Genomic DNA, 17,748 nt, shown 5'->3' with positions numbered 1-17,748 from the left:
CTGTCAGGTCTTTTGGTCACAGCAACAAAAAAGCTGACTAAAACAGAAATGGTCTTGTGAAGTAGGATAGCTGCTGTGACTGACTAGGTGATTATGTGGTTCAAAAGCATCTGTAGCTGCAAATTGTTGCAGTTGGGAGAATTTTGAAAAGTTTAGAGATGCAAGCTGGAAAGCTTTAGAACATCGTAAGTGAAGCTTAATGGGCAATTTTTATGGACACTCAGAACCAGAATGCTGTTGGGACTGTGGACAGTAAAGACTGGGCTCATGAAGTTTCAGAGGAGAAGGAGGACTCTATTGGAAATTGAACAAGAGACCATTCATGTAATATTCTGGCAAATAAGTTGTCTACATTTTGCCCATGTCCTGAGACTTTTTGTGAGGCTGAATTAAAGGTCATGTACTAATTAATCAGGTGGAAGAAATTCCAAGGCAGTCCAGTGTTCAGGTGGTGGTATGGATATTGGTTTTAACCAAGTTTACTGTGATAATCAGGAGTAGAAAGCAAAGATGAAAGATTTGGAAAACTTGCAGTTTGGCCAGAGAAGTACAAGTAAAATTAGGACTAAGCAAAGTATGATTGTTAAAGCAGTTGCACTAAAGAAGCACTAAATACTTTACCCAGAGACAATAGGAAAGATGGCTTGAAGGCATCTCAGGAATTGGCAAGACCACACCCATCTTGGGCTCAAGAGTGTTTAAGTAAAAATTCCTTTGAGAAAAGACCATGGGGACACCCTGCTTACACAGTGTGGCCTGGGAAGTTGTTTTACTGTGCTCAGTTGCCCAGGCATTCAGAGGCTGCTGCTGTCATGATTCCCAAAGGCTTGGCTACTGCTTAAATGGTGGCAGACTTTGGCACTGAACATGTGGTGCTGGTTCTTAGGAATGCAGGATACTGGAGTTAGGAGGTCATGGAGGCTTCCACTGAGATTTCAAAGGAAGGCCTTGGAGGCCAGGCAAAGTGTAGCAGGGTCAGAGTCCCTGTGGGTTGCCCCTGACAGGGTGATGGATGAATATGTGAGAAGGAAAGTCAGAGCTGTGGTAGAGACCCCCGAGATTAAGAGATGCCAGTAGTGTGGGATCCATGCTGAGGAAAGCTGCAGAAATCCAGCAGAAACAAGCCAAGAGGGAGGCCAGGTGAACTGCAACCAACAAGGCTATAGGGGCAAGAGCTATAAAAGTTCTTTGAACATCAGGACACCACGTGTCCCAGATGCTGGACATGGAGCTACAGGACTTGTTTACCCTGATGGATTTTGGTCTTACTTTGGTTCCATCCATTATTTTTCCCTTGTGGAATGGAAATGTTTATTCTGTGCCATGTTGTATTGGATATATGCAACTTGTTTTTGATCTTTACAAGGGAAAACATCCATGAGTTTGGTTTGAGTCTCAGATGAGATTTTGGCTTTTGGGTAATGCTGTAACTGTTAAGACTATCCGAGCTCCTGGAAATGGACCAAGTGTATTTTGCATCATGAGATGGATATGAGATTTTGGGGGCCAGGGGCAGAATGTTAGGGGTTGGATATGTGGCTCACGTGTGAGACGATACAAGAATGCCCAGAGGCAAAATGATCAGGTTATGAAAGCCTTAACCTAATCAGTAAATCAGTCCACTGACATGAATTAACTAAGTGGTAACTGTAGGGAAGTAGGGTGTGGCTGGAAAAAGTAGGTCACTGGGAGTATGCCTTTGGGGTTTGTATTTTGTCCTTGGTGAGTGGAGCTCTCCCTGCTGTTGTCATGTCCTGAGCTGTTTCTTCTGCCATGCCCTTCTTCCATGATCTTCTGGCTCATCTTGGGCCCAGAGCTATGGAGTCAGTTATTTATGGACAGAGACCTTGGAAACTGTGAGCCAAAATAAATTTTTTATCCTCTTATTGTTATGGTCAGGTCTTTTGGTCACAGTAACAAAAAAAGCTGACTAAATACCTGGTGATGATTTAAAAAATAATTTTCTATATGGATTAAATGGTGAAATATAAAAGGCAAAACCATACAAACATTAGAAGACTGTTGGTTTTAACACACAGCCCCCAAATTCTTTGACATTCCTCATATTGATCTCTTTCATACTTGGCCAACAGACTACAGCGGAAATGACACTGTGCCAGTTTCTGGGCCCAAGCAAAGTACTCTGTAGAGAAAAAGCAACAGCCAAAACCAATGCATCACCATGTAAAGAAAGTGTATCCTTCTGTCCCCTAGAGCCACTCCAACTGACTCTGTGTACAACAGAGACAAGCTTCTCCACCCAACCTACCCTTATTGCTGTTTTTTTTAATAGCTATAGATGGACACAGTAACTTTATTTACTTTTATGTGGTGCTAAGGATCGAACCCTGGGCCTCACACATGCTAGGCAAGCACTCTACCACTAATCCACAATCCCAGTCCCCTAAATGGCTATTTTAAGTCATGAAGTTTTATGGTGGTTTGTTAAAGAGCAAATTATTATCAGAACAGATTGATACAAGTTGTAAGATGCTGCAGTAACAAAGGCCTAACACACATGGCAATGGCTTTGGAACTGGGCAGCAAAAAGGGCACAGAGTGCCACAAGAAGAGTATTAATGAAAACTGAAAGAGCATTGAAGGGAGTTTTAACATAAGCCTAAAGATTTTCCAAGAGGCTGTCAGTGAGAGTTAAAAGGACAGTGAGGAAAATTTTATTCGAAGATGGAGGACAGGGGATGTTTGCTAGGAAGTGAGTGCAAATTTAACATTATTGCCTACCATGATGTGAAAATGGAAAATGTACTTGATGAGCTCAAAAAAAATAGCTAAAATTTCCAAACTAAGTAATGAAAGTGCTATCAGACTTCTCATTGCTTACGCTAAAATGTGAGACAAAAGATGAACTTCAAAAATTTATATACACACACATACAAACAGAATTGCTTCTTATTTCTGGACTCTCCAGAGGGCAAACAACTTTACTTTTGGCCCTTAAGAAAGGGTCAAAGATAAACTCCACAATGACAGAATAAAATTCTTTACTAAGATGTCAGAAAGATATAAGCATATGCTTCATAGACTCTTTCAGATCAAAGGCTGTAAGAATGTTAAGGTCATGACTTGTAGATTCTCTCCCTTAAATAGGATTTTTAGGAATTTTAAGGGTAGTTTCACAGCTGTAGCTGCACAGGAGGCCCAAAGTAGAAAAGGAAGTCCTCAGACATCTGTGGTTGTGGCTTTTATCTCATAAATGAACCTGGACAGTAGTTAAAAAAAAAAATCCTCAAATTTCTAAGAGAACCCATCTGGTAGAAGTATCACCAGCATAGCCAGAAGGTTGAGAGATGGTACAAAACAGAAAGGATTTTTTGGGCCCCTAGCCTTTTATAGGCAAGAAGGCTTTACTCATGGCAATGGAAGGATTATTCAGAGGACAAAACAAAGAGCAAGGGAAAACAACTTCTAAGAGGTAATACTGGACCTGATTAGAGGGTGGTAACATGTGCCCAGCTGTATTTCAGAATTTCTACAGATCAGTAACTGCTACGTGCCTTTGTTTTCTATCTCTTTAGAATGAGGAAAAGTTATCTTATGCTTGCTCCCCCCACTGTATGTTGGATATGTGATTAATAGCAGATGACCTGTTTCTTTAGTTCACAGGTATTCAATGGAGAGAAACTGTACTCAAGGAGGTGCACCTGAGAAACTTCACTCAAGTGGCCTTGTGTGCACCTACACCTGATTTAGATGATGAGATCCTAGACCTTGAGCCTGATACTGTAAAGGGATGAGGCTTTTGATGAGAAATCTTGTGAGGAAAAGAATGAATTTTTCAAGTAGGAAAAGTGTAGGTAATTTATGCTCAAAGAGTTAAATGATATTGTTTAAAGTATGATCCATAATTCTTTGATCCTACTCCCACTGAGAGGGGGGTCCATTCCTCTCCTCTTGAATCTGGGCTCTGTAACAAAAAGAAGGTCAATATAGACAACAGAAACACATGTGGTAGGTATTAATCCAATTATACCAATGATCACTTTAAATATCAATGGGCTAAATATACCAATTAAAAGAGAGATTCTCACACTGGATAAAAAAGACAACACGTTATTTGTCTATAAGAAAAGCACTTTAAGTATACACACATAAATTAAAAATAAATGAGTGGAGAAAGATAATGCCATATAACACTATTCAAAATAAAGCAGGAGTAGCTATATTCATTTCAGACAGAATAGATTTCAGAGGAAGAAAAATTATCAGGGAAAGAGGGGCATGACATAATGATAAACAGATTAATTCTGTAAGAAGTATTGATCCTTGATGTGTATGCATCCAACAACAGAATGTCAAAATATGTGAGGCAAAACCTGATAGGACTTCAAGGAGAAACAGATAAATCCACTATTACAGTTGGAGACTTCAACACCCCTCTATCAGAAGTGGACACATCCAGCAGGCAGCAAATCAGTAAGCACATAATTGCACTCAATAGTAGCATCAATCAACTACTTCATCCAACAAAAGCAGAATACAAATTCTCCTCATTTGGAACTTTATCAGGACAGATCACATTTTGGGCCATAAAACATTCCTAGAAAAATTTAAAAGACTAGAAATCATACAATGTCCTCTCTCAGGCCATAATGGAATTAAATTAGAAAGCAATAGCAGAAGATGGGTGGAAAAATCCCCAAATACATGAGGATTAAACAACCATAGTTATAAATAAAAGGGTCAAAGAAATATGAGAAACTAAAAAATAATTTGAATTAAATGAAAATGAGAATATAACATCAATATAACTGACTTATCTTTGACAAAGGTGCTTAGAGAGAAATGTATAGTAATGAACACATTTAGAGAAAAAAGATCTAAAAATCAGTAATAAAGCTTCTACCTTAGGAAACTCGAAACAGAAGAGTAAATTAAATTCAAAGTAGGCAGAAGATGATAGAAAATAATAAATATTAGAGCAGGAATCAGTGAAACTGAAATAGGAAATCAGTGGAAAAAAATAAGTGAACCCAAAAGTTGCTTCTTTGAAAAGATAGATAAAATTTATAAGACCCTAGCCAGGGTAAGAAAAAAAAGAGAGATGACACAAATTACTAATATCAGAAGTGACCAGGGTGGTGCAGAGAGACATCACTACGGATCATATAATCATTAAAAAAAATAATAAAAGAATACTATGAACAAAACTCTATGCTCAAAAATTTGATAATCTAGATGAAATGGATCAATTCCTTGGAAGGCAAAACTCAATACAAAATGAAACTATAAAGCTGGGTGCAAATAACATGTGCCTATAGTCTTAGCTTGAGCCCAGGAGTTCAGGGCTAGCCAGAGTAATATATTGAGATCCTATCTCTTAAAGGAAAAAAAAAAACAGAGAAAGAAGGATGAAGGAGAAAAATACAATCTAAACAAGCATATATTTATTAAATAAACAAGCATATATCTGAATCAATGATTAACAATATCCCCAAACAGAAAATACCAGGCCCAGTTAGGTTTACTGATGAATTCTACCAAACATTTAAGGAAAAAAATTATACCAATTAACCACAATCTCTTTTAGAAGTTAGAAGCAGAGGGAATACTTTCTAACTCATTCTGTGAGGTCAGTGTTACTTTAATACCAAAATCAGATGATATAACAAAATTACAGACCAGTACCTCTTATGAACATGAAGTGAAAATCCTCAACAAAATATTAGCAAATCTAATCCAATATTGCATAAAAAGAATTATACATCATGACCAAGTGGGATTTATCCCAAGTATGCAAGGTTGACTCATCCTTCAAAAGTCAATGTAATCTATTATATCATTAAACTAAATAAGAAAAATCACATGACCATATAAATGATCAAGCTTTTGACAATATCCAATACCCACAATAATAATACCCATAATAAAAAATTCCCAAATAACTGGGAATAAAGGGGACTTCTTCCCCTTGATAAATAACATATATAAAAATGCCATAGAATTAACATCATATTTAATGGTAAGAAACTAGAAGCTTTTCCACTAAGGAACAAGGCAAGGATGTCCCCTCTCACCACTCCTTTTCCATACTACACTGGAAGTCCTAGCTAATGCAGGAAGACAAGAAAAAGAAATAAAAGGTATACATATTGGGATGGAAAAAAATACCTCTTTGCTGGTGACATGATTGTTTGTGAAGAGAATCTGAAAGAACTGCCAAATACCTTCTGGAACTAATAAACAATTATAACAAATTCACAGAATATAAGATCAATATATAAAAGATTAATCACTCTCCTTTAAACCAGTAACCAAAAAATAGAATTTGAAATTAAAAACATAATACTAAGCTAGGCACAGTGGCGAATGCCTATAATCTCAGGGACTCAGGAAGCTGAGGCAGGAGGACACAAGTTCAAGGACAGCCTCAGCAAATTGGTAGGACCCTATTTCAAAAATTAAAAAAAAAAAAAAAGGTCTGGTAATGTCACTTAGTGGTAAAGAACTCCTGGGTTCAATACTCAGTACCATAATCAGTCAATCAACAGTCAAAAAATACGATACTATTTGCAGATGGCATCAGAAGCAGGAGGAGGAAGAGAATGAGGAGAAGGAGGAGCAGAAGGAAGAGAAGGAAAGGAAGGAGAAGAGGAAGAGCAAAATACTTAGGTATAAACCTAATAAAATATATATAAGATTAATATGAGGAAAACTACAAAACTGATAAAAGAAGTCAAAGAACTAAATAAATGGAGAGTTATTTCTTGTTCATGGACAGGGAACTTGATTTAGAGATTCAACACAATCCCAAATCAAAATCCCAGAAAGTTATTTTGTGGATGTTAACAAACTAAATCTAAGCTGTACATGGAGAGACAAAAGACTCATAATAACCAATACAGTACTGAAGGAGAATAAAGTTGGTGGACTGACACTGCCTGACCTCAACACTTTCTATAAAACTACCATTACCAGATGATATGATATTGGCAAAAATACAACAAAAAGATCAATGAAACGGAATAAAGAGCCCAGAAATAAACACATGCACAGATATAACTGACTTATCTTTGACAAAGGAGCAAAGGCAATACAATGAAGAAAAGGTAGTTGTTATGGTTTGGATACGATGTGTCTTCCAAAAGTTCATGTGTGAGACGATGCAAGAAGGTTCAGAGAAGATATGATTGGGTTATGAGAGCCTTAACCCATCAGTGAATTAATCACCTAATGGGATTAATTGAGTGGTAACTGAAAGTAGGTGGGGTGTGGTTAGAGGAGGTGGGGCATTGGAGGGTGTGGTTTTGGGGTATATATTTGTGTTTGGCAAGTGGAGATCTCTCTCTCTCTCTCTCGCTCTCGCTCTCGCTCTCTTTCTGCTCTCTGATTATCATGTGAGCTGCTGCCCTCTGGCACATGCTCGCTCTCTTTCTGCTCTCTGATTATCATGTGAGCTGCCGCCCTCTGGCACATTCCTCTGTCATGATGTTTAGCCTCACCTTGAGCCCTGAGGAATGGTGCCTGCTGTCAATGGATTGAGATCTCTGAAACTATGAGCCCCCAAAGAAGCTCTTCATCCTCTGCAGTTGTTCTGGTCAGGTCTTTAAGTCACAGCAGTGAAAAAGCTGACTAAGACAGAAATTGGTACTGAGAAGTGGGGTCATTGCTGTGAGTAACCTGACCATGAGGTTCAAAAGTTTTTGGAGCTTCTTGCAATTTGTGGGAGACATTTTGAGAGGTTTAGCAGTGCAAGCTGGATATGCTTTAAAGATTGTTGTAAGTGAAGGTTAATGACCAATTCTGGTGGGAGCTCAGAAGACCAAAATGCCAATAGGACCATGGACAGTGAAGACAGGACTCAAGAAGGTTCAGAGGAGGAGAACTCTATTGGAATTTAATAGAGGTCATTTGTGTTAGGTTCTGGCTAAGAAGTTGTCTGCATCAGGTCAGTGTCCTGAGACCTTCTATGATGTTAATTTTAAAAGCAATGGATTTCTTAATCTGGTGGAAGAAATTTATAGGCAGCATAGCATTCAGGTAGTGGCATGGATATTGCTGGTGGCTTTTAGCCTAATTTATTGTGGTAATCAGAAGAAAGCAGAGCAGAAAGATTTGAAATACTTGGACTTGAAAGGTGGGAATAAAACTGGGGCTAAGGAAGTTGCAGTTGTTAAAGAAATTACTGCCACTAAAGAAATGCTAAAGAATTTGCCTAGAGACAGTAAAAGAGATGGCTTGAGAGCATCTCAGGAATTAGCAAGATCATATCCATCTTAGACTCAAAAATTTTCATGAAAAAAGACCAGTGGGGCACCCTTCTTGCACAAGGGGTGTTAGGAAGTTTTTTCAGGGTTGGGGATGTAGCTCAGTTGGTAGAGTGCTTGCTTAGCATGCACAAGGCCCTGGGTTCAATCCCCAGCACCACCAAGGGAAAAAAAAAAAAAAAAAAAGGAGAGAGAGGAAGTTTTTCGACATGCTTAGCCATCCAGGCACTCAGAGATTGCTGCAGCCAGGGTCCCTGGAGGCTTGGTTAGAGCTTGAGATGGTGGCAGACCTTGGTGTCAACCATGTGGTGCTGGTTTTGCAGAAATGCAGGATTCTGGAGTTAGGGGGTCATGGAGGCTTCAACCAAGATTTCAAAGGAAGGCCTGTGAGGCCAGGCAAAGTGCAGCAGGGTTGGAGTCTGGTGGGCAGCCCCTGAGAGGGCTAAGTATGGAAATGTGAGGAGGAAGCTGAAGCTGTAGTGGAGATACCCGCAATTAATAAATGCCAGTAATGTGGGATATTGTTCTAGGAAAGCTGTAGAAATCAACAAGACCACAAGGGCAGAGCTACACAAGCCCTTTGAACAGAATATCACCATGCCATATGCTCCAGATGCTGGACGTGGAGCTACAGGACTTATTTGGCCAACTGGATTTCAATCTTGCTTTGGTCCCATCCCTTCTTTCTATGTCCCTATTTTTCTGAATGGAAATGTTTGCTCTGTACCATTATATATTGGATACTTGTAAACTGCTTTTAATTTTATAGGAGCTCATAATGCAAGATGACCTCGAGCCTCAGAGAAGACTTTAGATTTGAACTTTGAGCAATCTCATAACTGTTGAGACTATGGGGACCTCTGGGAATGGACTAAATGTATTTTATACTGTTAGATGACAACTAAAAAAGGTATTTGAAAAAAGAGGGGCTGGGGCTGTAGCTCAGTGGCAGAATGCTTGCCTAGCATGTGTGAGGCACTGGGTTAGGTCCTTAGCACCACATAAAAATGAATAAATAAAATAGAGGCATTCTGTCCATCTACAATTACAAAAACAAAAAACAAAAAACAAAACAAAACAAACAAACAAACAAAAAAACAAAGAAGAATAAGAAGGAGATGTCTTCCAGCCTGGAAGAAAACATTTTTCAAAGACATTTGATGAATAATTATCTAAAATATACAAAGAACTCTCAAAATCCAAAAACAAATTAAGAATTGTTAAAATAACTGCAAAGTGAACTGAAGACATTAATAGAATTAACAGATACCTCACCAAAGAAGATATAAAGATGGTAGATAATTCAACATCATGTCATTAGGAAAATTCAAATTAAAACAACAGTGACAAGAATGGAGGAAGGAAGGACTGTATAGAGGGAAAAGAGGGGTGGGAGGGTTGGGGAGGAAGGGGAAAAAATAACAGAATGAATCAAACAACATTACCCTATGTAAATTTATGATTACACAAATGGTATGCCTTTACGCCATGTACAAACAGAGAAACAACATGTATCCCATTTGTTTACAATAAAAAAAAAATTTTTTTTCCAAGACAGCTAAAATATAGAAAATGTTTTAGAACAGGGATCAGCAAACTATAGCCCCCAATCTTGTTTTTATGAATAAAGTTTTATTGGAAAACAAAAACAAAAACAAAAACAAAAAAAAGAAAAAAAAAAAAGTGAGATTTTACTACACACTTATTAGAATGGCCAAAGTCCAGAACATAAACAGTATCAAATGCTGATGAGAATGGTGAGCAATAGGAACTTTACTGCTACAATGGAAGACAGTTTGGAAGCTTCTTGCAAAATTAAACACATTCTTACTAATTTAGCAATTGCTGTCCTTGGCATTTACCCAAAAGAGTTGAAAGTTTATATGTACAAACACACACACACACACACACACACACAACCTGCACGTGGACATTTATAGCAGCTATATTCATAATTGCCAAAATTTAAAAGCAACCAAGATGTTCTTCAGTAGGTGAATGGCTATATAAACTGTGGTACATTCAGACAATGGAATGTTATTCAATGATAAAAAAAAAAAGAGCAATCAAGTTCATGAAAAGACATGAAAGAAATTTAAATACACATTACTAAACAAAAAAGTAAATCTGAAAAGGCTATATATGGTATAAATCCAACTAAATGATATTTTAGAAGAGGCGAAACTGTGGAGACAGAAAAGAGATCATTGGTTGTCAGGAATTAGGGAAGAGGAATGGATGAGCAGGAAGAACAGAAAGAATTTTTAGGGCAGTGAAACTCTTTTGTATGATAATATAAATAGTTTATACATGTAAATCATACATTTCTCAAAATGCCTAGAATGTAAAACATCAAGAGAACCCTAAGGTGAACCATGGACTTTGGGTGATAATAATGTGTCAGTTAAGTGAATCATCTGTAACAAATGAAGCATTCCAGTGGGGGTTGCTGACCATGAAGGAGGCTCTGCATGTGTGGGGCCAGGGAAGCACACAGGAAATTTCTGTACCTTCCATTCAATTTTGCTGTGAACTTAAAACTGCCCTAAAAAATAAAGTCTATTAAAAAATTCAGAGAACAAAAAAGAGCTCTTGACAGCACATACAAATTTCTAAATGTGAAGGAGTAAAAGCATTTCTTAAATGGATATGACTAAATTCCTTAAATGTATGTAAAATTCTACAATGCAGGGCATTTTGCAGGACTGTTATTTCCACTAAACACATTTTGGAAAATGTCACTAGAATACTAAATAATTATAATTTAAAAATTAAGATGGCAGAAATGAGAAACTCAGTACAAAACTTAGAAGATAGAGTTGAGGAAAACTTGTAGAATGGTGAACAAAAATACAAAGAATAGGGATAAGAATAAAGAGAGATGTGAGAATTAGAGAACTAGTTTAAGAGGTCCAACATCTAGACAGCAGGTATGCTAGAAGATGTACACAAAGAAAAAGGAGGAGGAGAAAATCATTGGTGAAAGAATTTAAGGAAATTTCACCAAATGAGTGTGTAGGATGACAGATGAAAATGCCTCTAAGGTGAAATCTCAGAATCCTGGGGTGGAGGGTGGGGGGAAAGTGGGTGATGAGAGGCTGCAGAGACAACAAAGCTTCATAGAAAGCTAAGGGTGGTAATCTAAGAAGGATTTACATGAGGGAAAAGATATGGGAAAGAATGAACTGGAAATCTAACTGCTAAGAGAGGTGAAGAGAATCTGAAGGACCTCAGAAGGCCCAGGAAAGATTTCTTCTAGTGTTTGACATGGATAGAACACATGCTGTGCTTCAGCAGAGAGATGTATATATACAATAGGAAAAGGATTTAAGGTTCAACTAATAATAAATACACAAAAATAAACATATAAAAAAAATCAATAACATTTTCCCTGAAAACCAAACATGCAACATAGGAAAAGGTAATCAGAGTGAACTACATGGCTCAACTAAGAAAAGCATCTAACTAGTTATAAATAATTTAAAAAAACCTTAATTTTGATCTAATGAAATTTATAATATCATAGAATTGGGTTAGGGAAGTATGTGAGGGTACTGAATAAGGGGCAAGGAAATTAAGAGTTAAGTCCTCATCTTCTAAAGTGGGTTGTCAGTAAAAAATTGCCTAAAGCTAAAAAAATTTAGCAATATAAACATGCTATTTAGATATATGATAATAACTAAAAGAATCAGTTCAATTCAAAGTGACTGCCTCTGGGAAGAAGTAATTGACAGGAGGCTGAGTCGGGTGTCTGTTTTGTTTTTTTTTAGATCTTACCTTCCTCAGTTACAAGTATATAAAACATTGATAAAAATAAAAAAAATTTTCAAAAGTGTTAAACAGTTAAGAAAAATGAAAGGCAGGTAATAAAGGATACACTATGGTACATAGCATTAAATCTATGATAGCTTTTATGTTACCATTAAGGGACAGTGAAGATAGCCTGGACTAATCCTATGCACAGATGTGTGAACTGAGGCTCAGACAGGGAAGTGATATCCATCACACAGAGTGAGCCAAGGGCTAATCGAGAGATTATGACACAGTGATCAGTAATGGCTGCTATAGCCTGACATGAACAAAACAGGGTGACACATGGTAAATTCTCATGAAAGAAATTTATATGTGTAAATTTCCCTGGGCCTTGAGATTCAGGCCAAGGGAGGGATGCCAACCCAGTGAATGCAAGAAATGGTATGCATAAAGAAGCTCCTGCTGTGGCACCTTGACACTTAGTGGTATCTAAAATGAGGTAGGTAAACCAAGTATGGCTAAACCAAGTATGGTATACAGGTATCTAAGAGGCATGTCAAGAAGTTGGAAAATGTAATCAATATTTTTACCAGAGTACTTATTTGTCCTTACTTCCTCATCCATGGAGTTTAGGGGCAAAGGCTACACTATTCATTAATCTAACGACAGTTTTAAACTAAGAAAACCCAGTAACTGGCTGGATCTAGAAGATGACATTTGGAGAAATCACATGATAAGGCATTGACCAGAGGTGGACACACATGTTATTGGCAGGCTCTGTCATCTTCTATAGGTTATTTGGAGAGGAAACGATGACTAGCCTTTCTCTTTCAGGATTTGGGCAACTCAACTCTTTCTAAGAGAAAGACCACTCTAACTTCCATGGCTTCCATGGGGATCTTTTAATTGCTTAAATATCTCTAAAGAAGATGAAGTGTTTGTTGAGCAAGGTTACAAACACACACATACACACCACCTCTCTTAATTTGCACATAAAAATGAGCTCTATTGTTTACAGTCAACTCTTTGGGAAACTGTGTATCTATTTTAAAGATATAGTTTTTTAGAGTTCCCTCCATAGATAGTTTATAAAATGGGAGCAAATATGTATAACTCCTAATTTATGAATTGGGAACAGATATATATAACCCAGGTTGATTACCCATCATATTCAGCCATCAGATTTTGCTTTGAATTTAGCATGCGTTGGCTGGCCTCCAAAATCAAGTTCACTCTCATTATACTATGGTTGACCACCATTAATAACTGTTTAAAAAAATCAAAGAATTTCATATAAATTTGAGTGGAGGCAGTATTACTGGAATGCTACAAGGAGTCTGGAAGATGGAAGGGATCACTAAAAAGTAGAAGCTCCCAGGTGGGCAGGTTAGTATTATTCTAAACTAGGCCAGGGAGCTCTTGGTGCTTCCTATCATCCCCCCAATGGGCCCCAGTTCTCCAACCTTGAGTTTGCAGAACACTCACCTAAGGTTCTTTGATAATTCTGAGAATATGAAGTTTCTCTGAGGCCATTTCAAATGCCAAAGATAAAACACTTAAAAAATATTCTACCTAGGTTTACAGAGAGGGAGCTAGCTATTGGTGCAAGATAAGGGGAAGTACAGACTCTGGGGCCAAATGCTTGTTACAGCTAGTCCCGTCCTCTGCTCTTACCTGTGGGGGCCTGCATGGCTGAGCTGGGGATGGTAGCAGCATCTTGGGGAACAGTGCTGGTATCCGGTTCAGGGGTGCTGGTTGTTGGTGAGGTGGGTGGTGGGCTCAGCAAAGTCCGAGGTTTCCTCTGTCAAAATGGATGGGGAAAAGTTTGCTACCCATGATAGGTAACTTGTCTTCTCTTCCTCTACTCCTGGCACTTAATTTACCCACAATACAAAAATATACTTGTAGCTGGAACTGCATTTTCTTTGTTTTCCACTCAGCATCTAGCCCAAAGCTGTACATATAATAGATGCTTAATAAACATTTTCTGAAACAATGTACAAGATTTTGGTGTTCTGCAGAGCTGGATTTTAATGCACTTTTACACTAGATTCAATACTATCATATGAAATTCCAGATGCTTTATAAATTGGGCAGTTACAGCAAAAAGAAAAAAGGCATGCTATGGTTTAAGCATGATATTACTTGGTACTTTCTCTTTTTAAAAATGGAAATGCCACTTCTAATTCTACAAACTCCTTTGCTGTCCTACCTGTCCTCGCACATTCTACTCTAGCAATTCCTAATTTTACTACTTCTCTAAAAACCCTGAAGTTGTACCTGGTCCACACCTCCAATATTTAGCTGCCCCTTCTTCCTGAAATGGTCTTCATTCTTTTATTTACTTTATACATTTCTATTTATCAAGGAAGTTTTCCTAGTTTCCCTCTAACTACTAGGTCTTTTATGTATTGTTACATTTGTCAATGGACTGACATTGACATAAATGACATTGTCATTGTCATTATGTTTACATACTGGAGCTGCTTGAGGGTCTGATTTTGAGTATCATTCCTAGCATGGCACTTGCCATAAAGCAAATGTGTTTTTTTACTTTTTAAAAAATTAAAAAAATGTCTATTTGTTCTTTTTAGTTAAATATGACAGTAGACTCTATTTTGGTATATTTATACAAGCATGGAATATATCTTATCTTAATTAGGATCCCAGTCTTATGGATGCACATGTTGAGATTCATTAATGAGTATTCATATGTGCACATAGGAAATTATGTCAGTTTCCACAGTACACAGAACCAATAAAGTTATAAAGAGGATTTGAGAGAAATATATTATCTTCTCTATTCTGTTCAGGGAAATCTTTGGGGGATAAAGATGTCAGGAGATTCTTTTTTTTTTTTTTTTTTTTTGTGGTACTGGGGATCGAACTCAGGGCCTTGTACTTGTGAGGCAAGCACTCTACCAACTGAGCTACCTCTCCAGCCCAGATGTCAGGAGATTCTAAGAAATAGTTTTCTAAAAGATTTCCTGAATGTAAAGTAAACACGAACATTACCAAGATCCAGAAATCTCCTTTTACTAAATGCCCCGTTTAGGTTCTACTGCTGTGAATTTTATAAACCTGTCTGCCCACTAACAGTACACTGTCTGAAGAGAGTATGCTGATGGCAGTAGGCATGCATACAGTGGCCTTGCCTGGAAAAGCCATCATGCAAACCCTTAATAAAAATGGACATCTGCTTATACTTTCCAATATCACTAAAAGTGAAAATCCAAATAACTAATGAATTAGGAATGAAGGGAAATACTAGTTCAAATTAAATAAGTTGGTAGTTGAATTTTATAGGATCCCTGAAGGATCAAGTTAGGTGCCTGGATATTATAGAAGAAAGCAGAAAGATGATCACTACTTGAGATAGGTGCATTTCCATGTATTTTATCTAGTCACACATTATATCATCTCTATTGTGTAGGTGAGAAAACTGGGGCCCAGAGCCTTACATAAAGAAGACTTCCCAGAGTCACAGAGGTAGCCACAAATGGAGGTGACATCTGAACCTAAGTCTGACAGGCTTTAAAGCCTCCCTTTTTGCTTCAAAAAGGAATGTAAGGCTCATAGGTGAAATGGGTGGTGTATACTCTTAAAGAAGTAGGTAAAAGAAAAGGAAGGAGGATAAGGGAGTCATAGCCAGGACTTAAAATACAAATGTGATGAGAATGATTGCTTTCAAGAAGGATGGAAAGAAAGAGAACTTTGGCTACTATGTTCAAGACTTTCTGAGGGAGCAAGAGCAGAGACAATCATAGCATAATAGTTAGGTTCTGAAGGATCTTAAAGATCATTTACCCAACCATCCATCCAATACTTCTAATCTCTCTCCCTGAAAACATTCCTCCCATAAAGTCACTTAGTCCCTAGCAAAATACCTCTAGTGGCAGGAGTTCATTATTTCCATTTGGGATAGAATCAACTATTCATTTATGTTGAGACAAAGACCTTCTGTTTAAGTTTCTGCTTATTGGTTCAGTCTTTGGAGTCCCTCAGATAGTTTTCTCCCTCTGTGACTATCTTCAAGATATGTTCACATCATCAAAACTATGACTTCTCTGACCTTGGCATCCTTAGGGCCTTCAGTCTTTCCTCCACAACATGAGAAAGAGAGAAGTGTAACAGAGATAAAAATGAATCAGGACCTGGGTTAGCGGTTAATGGTAATAGGTCAGAAATATCATTATATGTTATATAGGAAGGTTAGGAGATGACATTGAGAATTTAAAGCCAATAAGTAAGAGACAACTGAGACGGGTAACATCATTATTTTAAATTGTCCATCCATCCATCCATCCATCCATCCATCCATCCATCATCAATCCATCCATCCATCCACCTATCCATCCATTCGGCACATATTAAACATTTCCCAAGAAACAGAGATACAAAGCACTGTAGGAGAAAAAGAAAAGAAAAAGATTAGGTTATTGAGGACCTTGAGGAGCTTATATTCTATAAGGACTGAAGTTAGTTGGAGTACTAAACTACTAAACAAACAAAACAAATAAACTAACCAACCCTTGGGAAGAACATGAGACAGAAATGGACTGCCCAGTGGGAATTGGCCATCATTTCCGCATTGGAACTCAGGTATTCTTGTTCAGGAAGGAGAGTCTGAGAAATACATTGATAGGAAGAAAGGAGGAGGGGATGGTAGAGGGGCCCTAGAGAAGCTGCTGAGGAGTCTCCTCTTCACATCGATGCTTTCCCTAAGGAAGATATCCATTAAGAACTGGCATGTCTAAATACTTCCAATAACAGTACTCATAGGATCCTGACTTACTATCCTTTTCTGACACTAGAGGACCCTTAGGAAATGCAGAGATTAAATACATGGTAGGGCAGCAGTGACTTTGAAATTTGAAGATTGGGGGACCAATCAATGCAGTCTCTGCTATTTACTAGCTATAGGACCTAGGAAAATCACTTGACATATATATCAATTTACTTAATAATAAAATAAGATTAACACTATCTCCCAGAGTTTTGTGAAGATTATATAATGTGAGGTAATGGTGTCTAGTACAGAACCTGACACTAAGTAGGTATTCAATAATTTTTTTTTAAAGAAGGGGGAATGATAGCAAAAGAAATATATTTACAGAATAATTTGCTCTTTCTGTTCACATGCTGGGCATCCACACTGGGAAAGTTAACAAGGAATAGAGCCTTCCTCCTATGGAGACATTAGACTAGAATCCCCCTACAATGTGAGTAATTTTCATCAAAGTAAAAATTTGTCTCCTTTCCCCACTATTCCATCTCTAATGGTATCAACTCCCAGGTAACAAGCTAAGTGGGGATGGCAGTTTAGGATATTCCTCTTAAAATCATATATTAGGTGGGGAACAGGAACAGATATGCTGCTTTCTGAGTTAAATGGGTATGAATGAATTACCCCTTTATAGCCCCTTATCCCTTTCTGGGAATCCCACATTTTTACCTACCTTACTGCCAGGTTTGGGACCCCTCTTCTTTGGGAATTTCAAAGATTCAGCTGACTTGGATGGGGTAGAGATGGGATGGGAAATAAGGGTCTTGGGTGTTCGACCCCGCTTCTTTCCTGGTTTACGCCCCCTCTGCCCTGGTTGATGCTCCAAGACAGTTTTGGTGCTGCTGTGGATGCTGGGCTTCTCAGTGTTCACATCAGACGCAGGGAAGGGATTCTTTGGAATCACAACTGCAAGAAAAAGACTCATTCTATCACGCCCTCCTTTGCCTGCATTCCCATCCCAGACAGAAGGAAAAAAGAATTTGC

General features: G+C 37.9%; 1 protein-coding gene and 1 non-coding gene across 26 annotated transcripts in view; one reads left to right on the top strand and one right to left on the bottom strand.

Moving 5' to 3' along the window:
• The window catches only part of Scmh1 (Scm polycomb group protein homolog 1), a 271,052-nt gene that overhangs the window by 21,132 nt on the left and 232,172 nt on the right, over window positions 1-17,748 (bottom strand). For 24 of the 25 annotated variants that reach the window (XR_007108116.1, XR_007108115.1, XR_007108113.1 and 21 more), the window contains 2 exons: window positions 17,438-17,670; window positions 13,653-13,779 (listed from right to left, as the gene is read on the bottom strand). The exons of the other annotated variant lie outside the window; for it this stretch is intronic. Coding sequence is in view for 21 of the 24 variants with exons in the window: in XM_047547881.1 (XP_047403837.1) it covers window positions 13,653-13,779; window positions 17,438-17,670 (360 nt within the window). In the remaining 3 variants the exon portion in view is untranslated. The remainder of the gene's footprint in view (window positions 1-13,652; window positions 13,780-17,437; window positions 17,671-17,748) is intronic. 25 annotated transcript variants of the gene reach the window in all.
• Window positions 8,316-8,388, top strand: Trnaa-agc (transfer RNA alanine (anticodon AGC)). Its single transcript has one exon. It is a non-coding gene; the product is annotated as a tRNA-Ala (tRNA).

This window comes from Sciurus carolinensis, chromosome 1, assembly GCF_902686445.1.
Source record: "Sciurus carolinensis chromosome 1, mSciCar1.2, whole genome shotgun sequence".
NCBI lineage: Eukaryota > Metazoa > Chordata > Mammalia > Rodentia > Sciuridae > Sciurus > Sciurus carolinensis.
Note: the sequence above shows the minus strand (reverse complement) of the source record. Positions and strands in the feature narration are given on the sequence as shown.